General features: G+C 46.5%; 1 protein-coding gene across 2 annotated transcripts in view; it reads left to right on the top strand.

Moving 5' to 3' along the window:
- The window catches only part of TMEM171 (transmembrane protein 171), a 46,821-nt gene that overhangs the window by 311 nt on the left and 24,834 nt on the right, over positions 1-21,676 (top strand). For both annotated transcript variants that reach the window (XM_073679694.1, XM_073679703.1), the window contains exon 2: positions 3,184-3,847. In XM_073679694.1, the coding sequence (XP_073535795.1) occupies positions 3,220-3,847 (628 nt within the window). In that variant the 5' untranslated portion in view covers positions 3,184-3,219. The remainder of the gene's footprint in view (positions 1-3,183; positions 3,848-21,676) is intronic.

The raw sequence follows: 21,676 nt of genomic DNA on the forward strand, positions 1-21,676 counted from the left end.
GCAGCGACGCAGATATCACAGATATATTGTGCAGTCCGCCTCCGATATCCTATTGAATGTTGAATTCTGCAGCCAAATGTTAGATGTGATTGTACTAGAATTGTATATTACCTAGCGAGGAGGGGGCTCTGCTTTTAACTTTGTAATAAGTATTAGGAGTCTCATGGTGTATGGAGAATAAATGACGTAGGATGCTGCAGTATTTGGTGTCCTGGATTATTACAAAGGTTTAAAGTTTTTATCACAACAACAGAGCGTTTTTCTGAAAAATTGCAGATGCATAACTCTGTCAGTGTCACACGGGGGTAATAAAGCCCCATTTTAGGGTTAGTATTTACCCCCATGATGCCCTGATTACCTGCAATTCCACCTAACCATCAGGTACTTTGATGATCAAGTACAGGAATCTGGATTTTGCAGCCATATTATAAATGCCTGAGACAGCCATATCCACGAGAACAAACTATACAATGGAAGCTCTGGCATTGAGCAGCGTGTGAAACTGTAGCAGACCCCAATCCCTTCTACCTTTTGTGGGCTATGAAATTGACAGAAAAAATATTTTAATAAATCAAAGGACTTAGTATTACATTGCATTGTTAAACTAAAAGTCTCCTAAGTTAGCCCATTAAAAATACCTGGAAGAATTTCTTTGCTATTACTTTTCTGTTGCAAAGACTTTATTCACACAAGTATTTTTGATCAGTATTTCTATGCCAAATCCAGGAGAGTCTCCAAAATGCAGAACAGGGGTCAATCTTTCATTAATAGTTTTTCTCTGCAAGTTCCAATCCTGGTTTTGGCATAGAAACATTGATGCAAAATACTGACCAAAATACTGACTGTGTGAATAAGCCCTCAGCGTGATATATAACAAATAGCCGTGACATGCCTTGCTGTGGAGTGTAGCCATAAGAATGGAGGGCTAGATCTATGGAGGCACTTATCAGTGTGTATTTGTGTTACTTTACCTTGGTGCATTGTCAGTGGCATGTACTGAACAGTAATGTGTATTTGTATCACTTCTCTATTGTTCGTGTTACATTACATTCCTGCAGGAAATACATTTGTAGATTTAATCTTTTGCTACATTGTATACATAATCCAGGAATCCAAGCGTAAATGTTGGTGACTTGTTAGCTTTGCTTTATATGGCAGTACATAACCTTAGATTATAATTTACATCCGCTCCTGGTGAAGCTGCCGCCTAGATTCACAGTAGTAGTTCATAAACTAGTTCACAAATTCTAAACCCTCCATTTTGTCCTTAAAATCCAATTCATGTATAACTCTGGTTTTGGATTTTAGCATGCAGTTAAACACGAGGACTTTTGAGATCCATATAGAGGTGCATCTCACTAAATTAGAATATTATCAAAAAGTTAATTTATTTCAGTTCTTCAATGCAAAAAGTGCAAATCAGAGATTATATAGAGTCAAACGGAGTGATCTATTTCAAGTGTTTATTTCTGTTAATGTTGATGATTATAGCTTACAGCCAATGAAAACACAAAAGTCATTATCTCAGTTAATTAAAAAAATTAACAAAAAACACATGCAAAGGCTTCCTAAGCATTTAAAGAGGTCCCTTAGTCTGTTTCAGTAGGCTCCACAATCATGGGGAAGACTGCTGACAGATGTCCAGAAGGCAGTCATTGACACACTCCACAAGGTCTCAGAGTTCCAATTTTCATTTGGAAATCAAGGTCCCAGAGTCTGGAGGAAGAGTGGAGAGGCCACAATCCAAGCTGCTTGAGGTCTAGTGTGAAGTTTCCACAATCAGTGATGGTTTGGGGAGCCATGTCATCTGCTGGTGTAGGTCCACTGTGTTTTATCAAGACCAAAGTCAGCGCAGCTGTCTACCAGGAAATTTTAGAGCACTTCATGCTTCCCTCTGCCAACAAGCTTTCCGGAGATGGAAATGTCATTCTCCAGCAGGACTTGGCACCTGTCCGCACTGCCAAAAGTACCAATTCCTGGTTTAAAAACAACAGTATCACTGTGCTTGATTGACCAGCAAACTCATCTGACCTTAATCCCATAGAGAATCTATGGGGTATTGTCAAGAGGAAGATGAGAGACACCAGACCCAACAATGCAGACGAGCTGAAGGCTGCTATCAAAGCAACCTGGGCTTCCATAACACCTCAGCAGTGCCAAAGGCGGATCGCCTCCATGCCACGCCGCATTGATGCAGTAATTGATGCTAAAGGAGCCCCAACCAAGTATTGAGGGCATTTACTGAACATACAGTAGGCCAACATTTCGGATTTTAAAAAACATTTTTCAAGTTGTTATAAAGTATTCTAATTTACTGAGATAATGACTTTTGTGTTTTCATTGGCTGTAAGTCATAGTCATCAACATTAACAAAAATAAACACTTGAAATAGATCACTCTGTTTGTAATGACTCTATATAATGAGTTTCACTTTTTGTATTGAAGAACTGAAATAAATTAACTTTTCGATTATATTCTAATTTAGTGAGATGTACCTGTACATAGGATAATTTGCAGACTGCTGGGACATCCCAGTGATCAGACCTCTGGAACCCTGTCTTCAATGACATGGGGGTGCGCATGCTTGGCATCTGCACCATTCATTTTCAACTGGACTGTGCTTTGCTTTCTCTGACATCCCATAGGCAATGAATAGAGTAGCGATTGAGCATGCACATCACCATTCCATTAAAGATGAGACTGCAGAGCTCCATTCTTGGGGATTCCTGACCCTGACCTCGGAGTCATTGAGGGTCCCAGAAGTCTAACCGAAGAGATCAGCAAGTTGTATCCCATCCTCTGGATAGCAGATAACTTGTGATTTGGGGAATAACCCTTTAATTGTATGATACAACTGTTACAGGAGTGTCGTACAATTTCAGCTTATCACTTATGCACAAAATTGATGACATGTACCTGATTGCTGGGAAATTTATCACTGGGAGTAAGCAATGTAGTTATATATATCCATCAGTCCCATAGACAATAAATGGAGCTGCAGTGAGCATGTGCAACTACTGCTTTATTCAAATGGGGCACAAAGGACCTTATTGTTGTGTTTGATGGGCATCCAAGCGATGGGACACCCAGAGATCAAAAACCAATTACCTATCTTATAGACAGTTAAGTTGTAATTGTGGGACTCTCCCTTTTTTAATTTCTTTCTAACCATTTTTCCAACAGATCCCTTCTCTTTGGAGGAAGGTGTCCAAACCTGAAATGGAGACCTCACACTGCTTCAGGCATGGGACAAGCAGTTCTACCACGATCAGCAGACTTATATTCTTTATGTATATATTTGGAGGGACCCTCTTTTGTGCTGGATTCCTTTTATCGCTCTATGTGTTCCAGGCCTGCAAAGTTGGTGTCCTAAATTATTGCACCACAACTTTTAAAATAATGGGACCTTCACTTTCTGTGTTGGGACTGGCTTCTGTTGTGTTGGCAAAATCTAGAGCAAGGTTTGAGGCCACCAGAAGGCCATTACCGGATGGAGAAACTGATCCGGACCGTTTTTTTCTCTTTGGAGAAAGTCGCCAGTTTTTTCAGTGTTTGGTATTTGGCATTTTGTTGGTGACTTGTGGAATACTTGTCAGTATTTTAGGTGCCTGGATACCTGGTTGTAAAGAATCTTTTCCAGATCAAAATGTTACTGGCCCAGTCTCGCACACTAGAACATGTGGACTCCTGTCTCTTCAGATTTTGGGACCTGTGATTATTCTGATTGGATTGGGATCTTTCGTGATGGGTCATATAAAAAAGAAAACTCGTCGTCAAAACCATGATGATCTGGTTAACGATGAAGAGCCCCAGGCACCATCAGATGGACAATTTCATGTTACTGTTGGTGAGCAATTTCTAAGATTTATTGTAAAGACTATCTTGAATACATAGTAAATTGTCTAATCTTGCAGAGGATTTTCTGTGTAATTGAAAGCTCTGACAGACCCTCCATAAGGCACACACAGTATTCTCTTTCTGACTGTAGGATATCGCTGTTGATTGCAACTTGCAAGTGTCCCTTACCGTCTTGTTGACTCTCCTCAATCTAATGCAGCTATGCAGCGTCAGACTGGAGTACCTTGGGCCCACCACAGAAAAATCATTCTTGGGGCCCACCATGCAGTTATGTAAAAATACCACACAGGATACATCCTATATACTACACCACACAGGAGAACTGACAGATCCTCTATATACTACACCACACACAGGGGCGGACACAGACTGTAGTGGGCCCCTGTGCAAGAAATTTTTGGGGCCCCCCCCTGCCCTTCATAAGGCAACAAAGTTATGTAAACATAACCCCCCCATGTGCATCTCTCATCCCCCCCCATGTGCATCTTTCATCGCCCCCCATGTGCATCTTTCATCGCCCCCCATGTGCATCTCTCATCCCCCCCATGTGCATCTCTCATCCCCCCCCCATGTGCATCTCTCACCCCCCCCCATGTGCATCTTTCATCGCCCCCCATGTGCATCTTTCATCGCCCCCCATGTGCATCTCTCATCCCCCCCCATGTGCATCTCTCATCCCCCCCCATGTGCATCTCTCACCCCCCCCATGTGCATCTCTCACCCCCCCCCCATGTGCATCTGTCATCCCCCCCGTGCATCTCATCCCCCCCGTTCCTAGTTAATTAATTGTATTTAAAAAAAATAAAACTTGTTATACTTACCCCCATGCGATCCCTGCAGAATCCTGGCGCTCGTCCACGTCGCTGCCACCAGGTTCTCCTGACGTTCGGCCATGTGACGGCGGCACATACATAGCCAGCAGCTTTTGTTTTGGCCAAAAGATTTTTAAAGCCGCCACCACGATAAGGTAGACTCTTCTGGCCGGGCCCTACTCTAACCTATTAAAATTTTCTTAAAACATCCAATACTCTTTTTAGATATATTTTTATTTCGTTTTCTTTAAGGGAATGTGTCATATACATTTTTTTTTAAATGACCAATAATACCACATACAGGGAATACCGCCACACCATGACCAGACCACATATTACCACAACATAGTGACCGAATAATACCACACAGAAGGAAGAAAAACTGCCACACCATGACCAGACCACATATTACCACCACATTACTAATATTACCATAAGTGTCATTATACACGGGAGCTCTATACATGGTATGTATAATTTAAGTGTCCAGGTAATCTAGTGATCACCAGTGACATTATACACAGGAGCTCTGTATATAGTGTCAGTGTACAGGTAATACAGTGATCACCAGTGACATTATACACAGGAGCTCTGTATATAGTGTCAGTGTACAGGTAATACAGTGATCACCAGTGACATTATACACAGGAGCCCGGTACATAGTATATAGTGTAAGTGTACATGTAATACACTGACTCACTGGTGACGTCTCTAGGTGAAGTCCTTCAGCTACGCTTTTCTCCTTCATCCAGCACAGACCGCCATCACGTCTTCCAGCCAGGACTCGTCTCTGCATAAAATAACACAGTTATCTAGAGCACATTCCCCAACTTCTACATTACGCAGCTGAATACAGACGTGCACCCACCATTAATATATAGTTATTATGCCACCCACCATTCCAAATATAAATTGTAATCCACCACGGTGCCCCCATTAACTGTAAATAGGCACTTAATATATAATTTAATTAGAACCTCTACTCTTTCCACCAATTTGTTACCAGTTACACTCCTGCATCCGCAACGCCCCCTACTCTATACTTCCTGCTCCCCGCATTCATTATTTACATGCACCCCCTGCCCCAATTCATTATATCATGTCCGTGCTCTCCCCACCCAATCATCATTTACTCTCCCCCACCCCACATTCATTATGTGCAGCTCTTTATCCCCCTACTCCCAATTCCCCCATGTGCAGCTCATTTTCTCCCAATTCCCCCATGTGCAGCTCTCATCCCCCCCATGTGCACATCTCTCATCCCCCTCCCCATGTGCATCTCTCATCCCCCCACATGTGCAGCTCTCACCACCCCCCCCATGTGCAGCTCTCTCATCCCCCACATGTGCACCTCTCTCATCCCCCTCCCCCACATGTGCACCTCTCTCATCCCCCTCCCCCACATGTGCACCTCTCTCATCCCCCTCCCCCACATGTGCACCTCTCATCCCCCTCCCCCCATGTGCATCTCCCATTCCCCCCCCATGTGCACCTCTCTCATCCCCCTACCCCCATGTGCATCTCCCATTCCCCCCCCATGTTCATCTCCCATTCCCCCCCCCATATGTGCATCTCCCATTTCCCCCCCCCTCCATATGTGCATCTCCCATTTCACCCCCCCATATGTGCATCTCCCATTTCCCCCCCCCCATATGTGCATCTCCCATTTCCCCCCCCATATGTGCATCTCCCATTTCCCCCCCCCATATGTGCATCTCCCATTTCCCCCCCCCATATGTGCATCTCCCATTCCCCTTCCCCCCCATGTGCATCTCCCATCCCCCCCCCCCCCATATGTGCATCTCCCATTCCCCTTCCCCCCCATGTGCATCTCCCATTTCCCCCCACTCCTAGTTAATTGTATTTAAAAAATAAAAATAAAACTTGTTATACTTACCCCCATGCGATCCCTGCAGAATCCTGGCGCTCGTCCAAATCGCTGACACCAGGTTCTCCTGACTTCCGGTCATGTGACGGCGCGGTCACATGACCGGAAGTCAGGGGAATCATAAAGGCCGCGCAGCGCTGATGTCCCGGACCCGGCGCTTAGCATGGGGCCGGGGGCCCCATGAGGAGAGAGACGCACAAGAGGGGGGGCTCCGAGGGGGCCCCTACCGGCCGGGCCCCATACTGGAGTCAGGGCAGTCATGCCCTGATGGCGGCCCTGTTGGAGGCTGGAGGGGCCCCCTCTCCCTCGGGGCCCCCGTTCAATGAACCGGCTGCACGGTCGGTAGTTCCGCCCCTGACCACACAGGAGAGCTGACAGATCCTCTATATACTACACCACACAGGAGAGATCCTCTATATACTACACCACACAGGAGAGCTGACAGATCCTCTATATACTACACCACACAGGACAGATCCCCCTATATACTACACCACACAGGACACATCCTCTATATACTACACCACACAGGAGAACTGACAGATCCTCTATATACTACACCACACAGGAGAGATCCTCTATATACTACACCACACAGGAGAACTGACAGATCCTCTATATACTGCACCACACAGGAGAGCTGACAGATCCTCTATATACTACACCACACAGGACAGATCCTCTATATACTACACCACACAGGAGAGCTGACAGATCCTCTATATACTACACCACACAGGAGAGCTGACAGATCCCCCCGATATACTACACCACACAGGACAGATCCCCTATATTCTACAAGACACAGGACACGTCCTCTATATACTACACCACCCAGGAGAGCTGACAGATCCTCTATATACTACACCACATAGGAGAGCTGACAGATCCTCTATATACTACACCACACAGGAGAGCTGACAGATCCTCTATATACTACACCACACAGGAGAGCTGACAGATCCTCTATATACTACACCACACAGGAGAGCTGACAGATCCTCTATATACTACACCACACAGGAGAGCTGACAGATCCTCTATATACTACACCACACAGGAGAGCTGACAGATCCTCTATATACTACACCACACAGGAGAGATCCCCTATATACTACACCACACAGGAGAGCTGACAGATCCTCTATATACTACACCACACAGGACACATCCTCGATATACTACACCACACAGGAGACATCCTCTATATACTACACCACACAGGACACATCCTCGATATACTACACCACACAGGAGAACTGACAGATCCTCTATATACTGCACCACACAGGAGAGCTGACAGATCCTCTATATACTACACCACACAGGACAGATCCTCTATATACTACACCACACAGGAGAGCTGACAGATCCTCTATATACTACACCACACAGGAGAGCTGACAGATCCCCCCGATATACTACACCACACAGGACAGATCCCCTATATTCTACAAGACACAGGACACGTCCTCTATATACTACACCACCCAGGAGAGCTGACAGATCCTCTATATACTACACCACATAGGAGAGCTGACAGATCCTCTATATACTACACCACACAGGAGAGCTGACAGATCCTCTATATACTACACCACACAGGAGAGCTGACAGATCCTCTATATACTACACCACACAGGAGAGCTGACAGATCCTCTATATACTACACCACACAGGAGAGCTGACAGATCCTCTATATACTACACCACACAGGAGAGATCCCCTATATACTACACCACACAGGAGAGCTGACAGATCCTCTATATACTACACCACACAGGACACATCCTCGATATACTACACCACACAGGACAGATCCCCTATATTCTACACGACACAGGACACGTCCTCTATATACTACATCACCCAGGAGAGCTGACAGATCCTCTATATACTACACCACATAGGAGAGCTGACAGATCCTCTATATACTACACCACACAGGAGAGCTGACAGATCCTCTATATACTACACCACACAGGAGAGCTGACAGATCCTCTATATACTACACCACATAGGAGAGCTGACAGATCCTCTACATACTACACCACACAGGAGAGATCCTCTATATACTACACCACACAGGAGAGCCGACAGATCCTCTATATACTACACCACACAGGAGAGCCGACAGATCCTCTATATACTACACCACACAGGAGAGCCGACAGATCCTCTATATACTACACCACACAGGAGAGATCCTCTATATACTACACCACACAGGAGAACTGACAGATCCTCTATATACTACACCACACAGGAGTGCTGACAGATCTCGCAGCTGTTAGACGCAACACATGCACAGGCAATCCCTGCAAGTGATGCGGCTGTCTAACAGCTGCGAGACATGCAGCCACAGTGACTCAAACATAGTATTCGAGCACGCCGAAGATACTCTGTTAGCACCCGGGCATGCTCGGATAACACCTTATCCGAGCACGTTCATGCATCACTAGAATTAACCCTTTCGTGATGGGGACATTTTCCAGTTTTGAGCTCTCATTTTTTACTTCTCTTCTATCAAGAGCCATAATGTTTTTATTTTTATGTCCATATAGCCATGTAAGGGCTTGTTTTTTGCGGGACAAGTTGTACTTTTGAATGACACCATTCACTTTACCATATAGTGTACTGGAAAACGGGAAACAAATCCAAGTGTGGTGAAATTGTGGAAAAAATGAAATTCTGACATTGTTTTTTGGGACTTGTTTTTACGATGTATATTTTGTGGCAAAAATTACCTTGGAAATATGATTCTGCTCATCAATACGATTACGGCTATACCAAACATGTCCAGTTTTTTTTTTATTATTTTAGTAGTGAAAGAAAAAATAGAATTTGGCAAAAAACATTTTTTGGGGGTTGTGACCATTTTTCGAGGCCCATAACAATTTTATTTTTCGGCCAGTGGAGCTGTGTCATGGCTTATTTTTTTTGTGGGGCTAGATGGTGTTTTTATTAGTACCATTTTAGGATAGATGTGACTTTTTGGCCGCTTGTTACAGCTTTTTTTGTGAATTGCGACGACCAATTTTTTTTTCTGCTTGCGTCGTTTACCAATCAGGTTAATTGTCTTTATATTTTTTTAGATCTGACTTTTCTGAACGCGGCGATATCACATATGTGTATTTTTTTTATTTTTTAAATATTTATCTTTTCAGTGGGATAAAAGGGGAGTGATTTGAACTTTTAGGTGTTTTTTTTTTACTTTTACTTTTCACTGTTATTATTAGTCCCCTTAGGGCGTGTGATCACTTGTGCTATTATACACAGCGATGCCACAGCAGAAAACAGTCTCCTTTGGAGCCCAGCCACATACAGGGTTTTCAAGATGCTCTGTAATGACAGGCACAAGGGTCATCATCAGACTCCAGGCTGTCATGATAACCCATCGGCGACAATCACGTGACGGGCGCGCCGATGGGTGGGAGAATGATGTGCACGCATATCAGCGAGTGTTAAATGCCGCTGTTAGAAATTGACAGTGGCATTTAACATGCGCCATACGTGTAAAGCGGCTGTCGTGAAGAAATGAAATACCTGTGGGCCCCTCCCCCACTGTTACACCTAATTTGCTGTGGGCCTGCTCAGAGTGGATAAGGGGACCCACAGGAAATTAGAGGTGAAACAGTGGAGGAGAGGGCCCACAGGAACTTAAAAATTTACTGTGGGCCCCCCTCCCTTGTGTCACCTTTAGATTGCATGAGGACCCCCTCCCCTAACTGCCTCAGTGGCTGGAGAACTAGTAAGGCTGCAGGCAGCCTTGATTGACTTAGTCAGAATGCCACTGGCTCACACTGCAGGCTGCCGCCATCAGACTCCCTTTGCTCCTCTACAATATATGGCTGTGCTGCTTGGCCAGGACCTTGACCAATCACAGCACAGCTCTTTGCCTAAGCCTTACTGTGAGGTCACACACAGAAAACTAATGCTGATTGGCTACATCAGCCAATCAGCGTTAGACCATTGACGTCCTCGGTCCTGTGGCAGAAGAGCCGAGACACTGGAAACGGGTGATAACTATGCTCTGTGGATCAGCTGTTGCCTGTTTCTGTGCTGTGTGCTTATGCCTCCTCACAGACACAGTCAGCTGTGACTGTGCTGGCTGCAGTGAGAGTTGGCTGGCACTTACCGCCGATCAATAGAAGCCGGCAGCGGTGGCAGATGATGTGAAGGCGCTGCCACTGCACTTCACATCATTTGTGCAGTCTGCCGGCGGCTACGAATAAAGTGTAGGCATGATGACTTAAGGAGGCAGAAGCTCGAGCTGGGGGCGGGCCCACCGGAGGATTCTCGGTGTCCTGGTGCCCCAGTCCGACCCTGGCACTATGCTCGTCACAGTCTACCCCGGAAACAGGCAGAGTAGGGAGATTTGCCTGTTTATAGTTAGTATAGGTATTCCACAACGTGTGTGTATATGTATGTGTGTGTATATGTATATATATATATATATATATATATATATATATATATATATATAATCTATCTATCTATATCTCTATCTCTGCCACTCCAAAAAATATGATGAAAAGGATGTTCAAGAGTTTTTATTATGATTCTTCAAAATGACGTTATGGCCTTCATCAGAACTGTAAATTTAATTAACAGAATTATATATGAGTATAAACCCCATATTACAAAATATGCAACACAACAGTTAATACATATATGAATCAAATTTTGTATACTGAATGTGGAGATAAAGTAAGTATTCAATAGGGATAATTCATGATGTAAAGGACAGTGGCTGCTTGTAACAGGAGTGATTCACAAAAATGAAACTAAATGGTAGACATAACAGCAAAATCTAGCAATATATATCAATATATCGTTCATCATAAATCATTTTGTGTCATTATAAATCATTACCAGGGTTCTGCCCAGTGGATGTGTAGAAAAACCAACCAATGGCTGTAAAAAAGAAAGACATACCACAGATGTAAGTGCACACAACCATATTACAACAGATGTATATAATTTCAAAACCAAAATACAGCTCAACAGGGTCACAGAAGAAGTTGAGGTAGTTAATTGGCGCTTGTGTGAGAAAAGCACTACCGTGCTATAAGGAATGCTCTGTGTGCCCAGGGGATCGAGCATATTTATATACTACTTCTGTACTTCCGGAACGCAGCGCTGATCAAGCGCTAGGGGATCACATGATTAACTTCTAGGCACGTCACAGGAAGTGATGCGTTGGGGAAAATATGTCGCCGCTAGGCGCCATGTTGGTGGGGTAAGAATGGTGTCATGTGATCTATGGTGCGGCGCCTAGAAGTAACATAGCAGTGCGGTGTGCAACTGACAGGGAAGTCAGACTGAACGGAATAATGGAAGGCATCTATAGTATGGTAATACAAAGAACAATGATCAAATATAATTATACTGACTGCAAAAGCATTATTAGATGAAAATGGTAATAGAATAAGGGATGGAAATATGAGTATAAGAAAAATAGGACAGAGAAGAGAAGAGAATTACATGACACAGAAAGTGCATAAAGAAAAAAAGAGAAATAATAAAAATTGGATAATATGAAAAGATGGAATGAAGATAAAAATAGAAAAAAATATTAAAGATGAAAATAAAAATAAATATAAAAAAAATGGAGAGGGGGGAAGAGTCAAGGAAAAATGAAAATAAAAAAATAAAAATGAAAAATAATATATATATAATATATATCAGTCGGTGAGCTGGAAGCTGCAAGCGCTGCTGAAGAACGGCAAGGGTGCTGACTGATCTACGATGTCCCCACGTTTTGGAACTCTACATTGCAGATGTTAGGAAGGATTTGTGAGCAGAAGAGCGCAGCTCTTGACTATCGGCATCAACAAGGCTGTCGATATTCAGGTCAGACTTCACACATAAGACCTCAGGAGTGGACATAGATGTCAGACATATGTTCTATCCTCCAAAACTTTGAGGACTCCACCAAGATGGTGAGCGGCGATGACGCCATAATTAGCATCACCATCCCGCTTCTCTGTCTTCTGAAACGCTCTCTGCTCACAATCAGAGGATGCATTGCAGGCTTAGCATGATGAGATGGAGCAAAGAACCATACAGGGTGATTCCACGCAGCCCAGCCTCATCTCCTTCCAACGTGGATTGGGTGACAATGAGGAAGGGGAGGAGGAAGAACAGGAGCTAGTTTCCTGCGCTATAGACAGTACTACCTGCACAATTGTCATACCGTCTGTTCAGCGTGGATGGCCTGAGGACAGGGAGGATGAGGAGGAGAGCATGGTCAGTCCTCCTCTTGGTGAGGACATGACGGTCTTGCCTGTTTTCAGTCTGGCACACATGGCTGAGTTTGTTACGCTGCCTTTCCTGTGACCCTCGCGTTGTCCAAATTTTGGGTGACAGTCATTACTCGTTGGTGACACTTCTAGACCCACGCAACAAGGAGAACTTTCTGTCTTGTTCCCTTGCAGGACAGGCCTAATAAAATAGTGCAGTATGAGAAGGCCCTGGTTGCGGAATTATTTAAAAAATTCCCATCTGAAAACACTGGCGCCAGAGGTCACAGTTCGTTGGACAACCAAGGAGTACAGGCGAAAGACATCAGTGCAATCCAGCAGAGGCAGGGGAACACTGTCAAAGTACTGGGACAGTTTCCTCAGACCCTCCCATCGCACAGGCCCTGAGGAGCGGGGTACTCTCCCAAGGAGGGAAAAGTTTCGGAAGATGGTGAGGGAGTACCTTGCCGACAGTACCAACGTCCTCCGTGATTCCTCTGTGCCTTATAATTATTGGGTATCCAAGCTAGACACGTGGCATGAACTGGCTCTCTATGCCTTGGAGGTCCTGGCCTGCACTGCCGTTAGCGTTTTGTCAGAGCGGGTTTTTAGTTCTGCCGGTGGAATTATAACCGATAGGCACATCCGCCTGTCAACTGAAAATGCTGACAGGCTGACTTTTATAAAAATTAACAAGGGCTGGATTGGGCCAGACTTCTCAACACCACCAAATGATAGCAGCGTAACAAACTCAAATACAGTGTTTTTTTTTTGGGGAGGTCTAACTCTATTCTCATGCACCTCTGTCTTCACACCCAGACATGGGCATACGCTTCCTGATTGTCTATTTACTCTTGTCCTCCTCCTTCTCCTCATCCTCATTCTCCACCACCATATCACCATAATATCTACCGTATCACCATATCTACGTCTCTTGCAAGGGACATTGGAGTGCCTCCAAATTTTTGGTAGCCATTGCATTCACTGCATAGGCAAACTGTATGGGAGACCCACTTCCTAATAATGGGAACATTGTTTTCAGGAGGCCCTCCGACCTCTGCGTCTCTTGGAAGAGACACTGGAGTTCCTCCACATTTTTGGCAGCCGTTGCATTCACTGCATAAGCAAACAGTATAGGAGACCCACTACTTTTTAATGGGAATGTCGTACTCATTACTGTAGCCCAGCTCCATGTGTCTTTAAATTGTTAGTGGGGATTTTCCTAAATTTTGGTAGCCGTGGGACTCACTGCATACCCTATAACTGGATAGCAGACCCTCTCCTTTCTAATGGGAACATGTCATTACTGTGGCCCAGCTCTGTGTCTTTAAATTGTTAGTGGGGTTTTTCCTAAATTTTGGCAGCCGTTGCATTCACTGCATAGGCAAAGAGTATGGGAGACCCACTTCCTAATAATGGGAACATTGTTTTCAGGAGGCCCTCCGACCTCTGTCTCTTGCAAGGGACTCTGGAGTTCCTTCACATTTTTGACAGCCGTTGCATTTACTGTATAGGCAAACAGTATGGGAGACCCTCTCCTTTCTAATGGGAACATGTCATTACTGTGGCCCAGCTCTGTGTCTTTAAATTGTTAGTGGGGTTTTTCCCAAATTCTGGCAGCCCTTGCAGCCACAGCATGGGAATTTTTTTTTACTGAGACCCTCCTCTATGTCTCTTCATAGGGGTATTGGGTTGCATCCAAATTTTTGGCAGCCCTTGCATACGCAATAACATTATAGGAGACCCACTCTTTAATAATGGGAGCAACAAAGCATAGCCGATTGCTGGCCCTGTAAGAATAGTAAGGCTGTAAAAATAGTGTTTGTGACTTTCACAATCCCTCCTTCATAAATGAAACAGGATGTGTCTGATGATGTGTCACACACCACATGGCCAGATAAGGTTGTAAAATTTTAAAATGACATTTCCCAGTGAATGCATTTTTCACGGTTGAAAGCAAAGCAAAAGTGCAAAAACGCATCAAAAACGCTACGTGTGAACATAGCCCAAGGTGTGGAGGAGTATTTTTGATTTTGGTTATTTATTTTGCCTTGTATACAAGTCATTACCCTGGAAAGGATGTTCCTTAACATATTTCCCAGGAAAATCCATTTTGGTTTCTTTTTTGTATGTTTTATTGTGAGTCCGTAAAAGTGGCGTAATACTGTGACAACCTTGTTGACAGAAGTGACCTGGGAGTCAGAAATGCTTCCAAGGGTCTTCCCCATGCTGTTCCCATGTCATTTGAGCACTGTTCCAATTTGGGCAATTTTTAGGCCCTCTGCAGACCGCCGGGGGAAGCTGCCGGAAAAATGCTCAAGTTTCCCATAGACTTACTTTGGGCCCGTTACTCGGACCGATCACTCGAGCATTCCAATTTGCTTGACCCGAGCAATGAGTACCCGAGCATTTTAGTGCTCGCTCATCACTAAATAGTATGTCATAGTGGTTAGAAGAGCCCACTTCATATAAGCAAGTCCTGTTATACCAGGATTGGACATGAAAATGATATAAATTTCAGATGTGTGTAGACCAGCAGAATAAAGTTTACATGTCATTTATAAAAACAAGTCCTCATAAGGCAACATTGACAGAAAAATGAGAAAGGTATTCATAGCTGCCTTCAATAATTTACTATTTTCTTGTGGGGGGGCAGTCCATGGAGCAGAAAAATCGTGAAAAGCAAGGAACAGTAAGTTATTTCCAATTAATGCATCTGATTCTTTCTGGCGTCTGATTCACTTTGGAATCTTGACTTAAGGGAATGTTCTATGGTCTGAAAAAATGGAGTGGTCTGGCATCTGATCTAATTTTGGCGCTTAAAAGTTTGCCATGCAGTGCAGCATTTTCATGTTATGCCCGAATTTTATCTTCCCATAATCCAGCATTACTTGGTAGCAGTGGGCAGCTCATTAGTTGCAGTAACGGGGGCAATTGTGGCTCCACAAAGCATGGCATTGAAAAAGAAGCTGGATGTCTGTGTTACTGGGGGGCAGGGTGGTAGTTAGTGTCGAGGGAGGCTATGGTTTATTCTTCACCCTGTCCCGCTACAGGAAAATGGAGACTTGTGTGTTCCTGGGTGCGTGTGGTGTGCTGGGTTCGGTGGTGGCCTTTACTCACTGTCATGCTCGGTCCCTCTTGGGTGCAGTTCTTCTGAGGCTTGAATAAGAGACGACACAGGTCTTTTAAAAAAACAACACAAACCAGTTTACTTTGCCAGCATGGCTTTGAGGACAGGTAGGATTACAGGTATAATGCAAGTTGCATATAACTGCATTCAAAGATGTTAAACTACAGTCACAGTCCCCAAACAGTGCTCCTCACTGTGTGTAGTAGACCTAGGGGAAAACTGCCTCTGGAATTACTCATTGGGAAGCTCCTGCTTCACCCCACGGCTTCCACTGCCCGACTCTATCAGGGACCACCTGCTACTGAGGCTGACTTAGGCATTATTGGACGTGTCAGGACTATCAGCTGGAAGAGGCCAGAGTCCACAAATTGACTACTTGAGTATAGGCTGAACTGTAGTGTGCCCATTGCTGTTAATCCTCCATATCGTTCCCACACACACCCGTCCTCCTTCTCTGAAGCACGTCTGTCCTTACTGACTGTTGCTCACTAAAACATGGCTGCCTCCAACTCCCAGTAATCCTTCAGTCCCTGACTGTCACTGGGGGTGGCCCAAACTAGTTAACTCCCTGTATCCTAACTATTTACAGGAGACAGTAGAATAAATAAGCAACCTGCTGTCATCTAATGGCCATATCATAAATAACACATTTTATGATGTCTGCAAAACACACAGTTACTAAACAGTTCTATAGGGGAGTGGAGTAGGAATTCTTCACACACCCCTCACATTTGTGTAAAAAAGTTGTGTGTTGCTGCAGAAGTAAGGGGCCTTAGATGTCTAGATGGCAAACTCTGCCATAGCCAGGAGGTCTGGGTTGGATGGAGAAGAATGGAAAAGTGAATAACTCAAATCATTCAGCTTTGAATCACCTCATTTAAAGGGATTTTGTCAGCACAGAATTACTGTTCAAACGAAGTCCCACCGCTCTGTGTTTCACGGTGGGGCCAATTATTTAAATACACCTTCCCACCTGTTAGAGTGAAGACCATCTCCACTTCCCCACACCCATTATTTGATTGACACGTTTGGCTTCATATAGGCAGAGAAGAGCGGAGATATAGGGAAAACAAGCAGGTGGGAAGGTGTGTATAAATGATTGGCCCCACCGTGAAGTACCGAGCACCTGTACTTGGTTTGAACAATCATTCTGTGCTGACAGTCACTTTAAGGCTATGTGCACACTATGCGTTTTTGGTGCGTTTTCACTGTGTTTTTTTCCTCCATTACTAACCTGGGCTTCTTGTCAGCTGCCAATACAAGGCTGACATGAACCCCAACCCTATTACCCCACTTGCCACCGCACCAGGGCAAGTGGGAAGAGCGGCGACTGAGAGCTGATATTATTAGCCTCAGACGGGGCCAGGATCCATGGCCCCTTCCCTGGCTATTAATACCAGCCCGCAGCTGTCTGCCTAGCCTTAGCTGGTTAGATTTTATAGGGGGACCCGAAGTCAATTTTTTTCTGGGGTCCCCCAGTAATCTAGCCAGTAAAGGCTAAGCAAACATCTGTGGGCTGTTATTAATAGCCAGGGAACATCTTTGACAAATGGCCCCTTCCCCGGCTAGAAATATCAGCCTCTAGTGGTTGACTTTCCCTCTGCTAGTTATGAAAATGACGCGGGAACCCACGCCATTTTTTTAATTTAGGGGTATTTGCCCATGATCTGGACACAGCATATTTTTTGCTGCGTCCAAAATGCTGTATTCTATTGAACGCAGGTAAATCTGCATGTGTTCACTGAACCATGCGGATTTACCGCATTCAATACATTCTAGTGGTAAAATTTCTGTTGCGGAGACTAGTGACTCTGACGCGCCCCCTGGGCCGTGTGGGGAACCCGGAACCGGGCCTCTGGTGGGATGCTGGGGGTGGTGGACCGGGTCGCCGCCACACAGACTGTGGCTCAGGGTGGTCAAACCAGTGGCAGTCTTAGTAATGTGACAAATGTCCGACTACGCCACCCGTGGATTGCGGTCAATGGGGACCGCCGCTGCAGGGCAGACCGCTGAGGCTGGTATTATGTGTGCAGCTTAGAATGGGATGACTCCCCACGGGAGGAGTATAGCCTCAGGGCAGTTAGTGTGGAGATGATGGGAGTGATGGTGTGAGCGTCCCAGTACTGATGGTGCTGGTGCGGCGATGAAACACAGACGTGGGGTTGCGGTTTCCAATGCTTTACTCACAGTTGTTATTCGTGTCAATCCTGCAGGCGATGACTGCCCAAGCCGTGCTGCGTCCACCAGGCAGGAGACTCTACCAACTCCCAGGCAATTCCAGAGCGTGGCACAGGGCTCCCTTCTTTTCCTTTCTCTGGCCGTCCTCACCAGTGACCCACCTTTGTCCAGCTCCCTCGGGCCTTCTCTTGGCGAAACCTATCTCTGGTTTCCCTGACCCTATGTGGTATGCTTTCCTGGTGGATGTAGTGAGGGGTCGCACCAAGATGTGGTCACAACCTCCGGTCCTTGGCTGAGGAATCTGTTGCCTCCACCAATTTGGGTTCCGGTACCCTGCTCTGCCAACCCTTCACCCGCAATCTCCTGGGCCTTTGGAGTTCCCTCTGTCCTTGTGTCTCTGGGCCTTTCTCTGTGTTCCTGTTCCTTGTTTCCTTTCTTTCTTTCCTTTCTGTTCCTTCTCCTCTCTGCTGTTTCTGGCCTCTACTCCAGGCCTGCCTCGTGGAGCTGGGCCCAGACTGAGCCACAGCTCCCTGTCAGCCCTCTCTGGCTGAACTCCTTCTCTCACAGAACTGACCTCACTCTAAGATGGTGCCCACCTCTTATACCTCCCTCTGTGTGAGCCCAGGTGACTAGCAACCAATGGGCTCCTACCTATGCCCAGAGACCCACCCCTATCTGCTCCTACACCACTGGGTTTTCCTTCCCCTCCCCACTCCAGACAGGGACAGATGCTGTCGTGCCTGCACTCCTGTCTCGTGGGAGCACCGTTGACCTGTCCCTCGGAAATGGGGTGTGTGTGGTGCATGCAGCTAAACGAGTCCTGGTCCACACTCCATCCTTACCCGGGAGTGGAATATCACACCTCTGGTTTGAGGTGCAATACCCCTGTAGCAGCCGAGCCCTCGGGGTGCTACAACTCTGCAAGAGAAATTGACATGCTATGGTCCTGAAAGATTTGCTGTATGTCAGTGTCCGCGAGTGATCCACAGCCTCAGATGCACGTGACTCACCCCCTGGACCAGTGCTGTAGTGCGGCGCGCGTGCGCGCGGGGGATACCCGGAGCCGGATCCGATGGGGGTAGTAGTCTTCGTGTGGCGGTGACCCGGTCCGCGCCCAGGGTGGTCAAACTAAGTGGCAGTTATTGGTATGATGGTATTAGTGTCCGACTACGCCACCCGTTGAATGCGGTTATGAAACCGCCACTGCAGGGCAGACCGCTGAGGCCGGTGGTATAGGTGTGCAGCAATGTTGATATAACCCCCAACGGGAGAGGTATGGCCTCAGGGCAGCGGATGTGGGTGATGTTGGGAGTGATGGTGTAGATGTCCCAGCACTAACGGTGCGACAAGGAAGCACGGAGACGCGAGGGTACAGTTCAGGGCCTTTACTGATGGTACAAGGCAAATTCCCCTGGGAGTACTGGCTAGTAGTTGGGGCCTGGTTAGTCTGCGAGTAAGCCGGAGTTCCCCTGGCCAGGTGGAGTTGTAGGCCTTCCCGTTAGTCTGTACCCTTCCTGGCTACCCTGCTTTCAGCGGTTACAAGTAGCCCACGTCCCTGGGTATACCGTGTGGTGCTCACCCGTATGGCTGGTGACCTGGGGCCTCCTGTTAGCCTCCGCTCCGGGATGGCGGTGCTGGTCCCTTCGTTGTGACTGAGCCTCCGGGCTTTTATGGCCAGAGGACCTGGAATCCCCTGCCGAATGGATTCTGCTGCTGGGTATATCTTAGTCCCCACAGCCTCGGACTCCTGTGTCCGGTTTTAGTACCTTCTCCCAGGGCGAGCTCTGCACAGCTCCAGCCCCTGGCGCTTCTCCTTGGCTCCTACAGAGCTCCTGATGTCTGTCTGTCCCTGTTTCTGCGTGTCCAGACCAGACTCCGTCTCTGTCTGGAACTCCTCTCTCTAACCCTGCCTCAGCCCCAGTTTATGTAGGGGAAGTTCTTCCCCTCCCAGGACTGGGCAGGAGGTGTGGCATGCTTAGGATTCCTGCCCAGGAGACCTCCCACCTGCTCACAGACGTAATACTGCTATTACTGTGGAAACCAGACCCCTGGGGTGCCACATTCCCCCCCTAGTGAAATTTAGTACTCCCGGACTAAACCTAACAGGGTATAAACAATAACAATTAAATACATGAGATGGTCACGGCGTGTCCGTAACCGGGAAGCAATAAGGGTGTCCATTTCACCAAAGAACAGGGAGCCGTAACCAGGTAGGGGTCTGTCCTGCCCCGAGTCTTCAACAGTCTTTAGTCCATTCCTGGGTTACGCTCCAAACATATTTACAACAGAGTTCCGGTTACTCACTGTCCATAACCTGTCAGTCCATATAAAGAAATCTGTAACTGAAAAACATAATTAGCAACGGCTACAACAAAACAGGTAAACATAAAATAGTTAAAGCAACTAGCCAACTTAGTTTCTCCAACGTACTGGCATCTGGCCTCTGGTAACCCTAGTGGACCTACGGAGCTCACTAACTGGTCCTGCAGTACAGGGTGTAGGAGGTGTTATGGGCAGGCTGGGCAGCTTTCTGCGCACTCTTTGGCTCACTAGGGGCACGGCAGGCTCACTACTAGCAGAGGGTTGATCCTTCTGTACTGCTGGTGTGGACTCTTCTGCCTCTTGGGCCGGCTGCTTTTCCAGCTCTACTGGTTCCTCTGTAGGCACTTGCGGGGCTGGCTGGAGAAAGGTGAGGACGGGTACCACGACAGCACCGTTTACTTGTGTCCAAGACCGGGGGAAGTCTCCGAGTACAGTCCTGATCATTTCTTCCCTTTCCTCTGCGGGTCGAGGGTTTTCTTGATCTTCTTCTTCAGGGTTTTGCAGCTGCTCGGGACACTTCTTCAGGTGGTCTCTGGAGACAACGGCTGTGGTTTCTCCTCCATCCTTACTGATTACGCAAATCTTTGGGTTCTCATGGCTTGATGGCAGTACGGTGTACGGGTCCTTCTCCCACTGGTCGTCCAACTTGTGGAGCCGTCTTTTCCTCTTCAAGACCTGCTCTCCAGGTACCAGGGGAACAGCGGGAGCATACTGATTATAAGCCCTCTCTTGCCTTTCTCTAGCTTGAGACAGACTTCGCTCCACGCTCTCCTGCACTTTCCGATACTGCTGCTGCCGTCCTGTATCCCAGTCTGCCTCTGGCGAGGTGTCCTCGGGCGTCAGGACTCCCATATCCAGGTCGATAGGCAGCTTACCAGGCCTCGCTCTCATTAGGTAAGCCGGGGTACAGTTGGTAGAACCTACAGGGATGTGGTTGTATAGGTCCACCAGATCAGGCAGCTTCTCAGGCCACAGACTGCGTTCTTCCAGGGGCAATGTTTTCAGGAGGTCTATCACCACCTGGTTCATCTTCTCGCAGAGTCCATTAGTTTGTGGGTGATAGGGCGTTGTTCTTATCTTCGTGCAGCCATACAGGTTGCAGAACTCCTGGAAGACTTCCGCTTCGAAGGCTGGCCCTTGGTCTGTCAGCACTTGGTCCGGGTACCCGTGTGGACGGCAGAAGTGCTGCTGGAAGGCTCTAGCTGCTGTTTGAGCCGTTAAGTCCTTGACCGGGACCACCACC

This window comes from Phyllobates terribilis, unplaced genomic scaffold (genome assembly GCF_046119375.1).
Source record: "Phyllobates terribilis strain yellow unplaced genomic scaffold, ASM4611937v1 Scaffold_1__5_contigs__length_1240528914, whole genome shotgun sequence".
Taxonomy (NCBI): Eukaryota; Metazoa; Chordata; class Amphibia; order Anura; family Dendrobatidae; genus Phyllobates; species Phyllobates terribilis.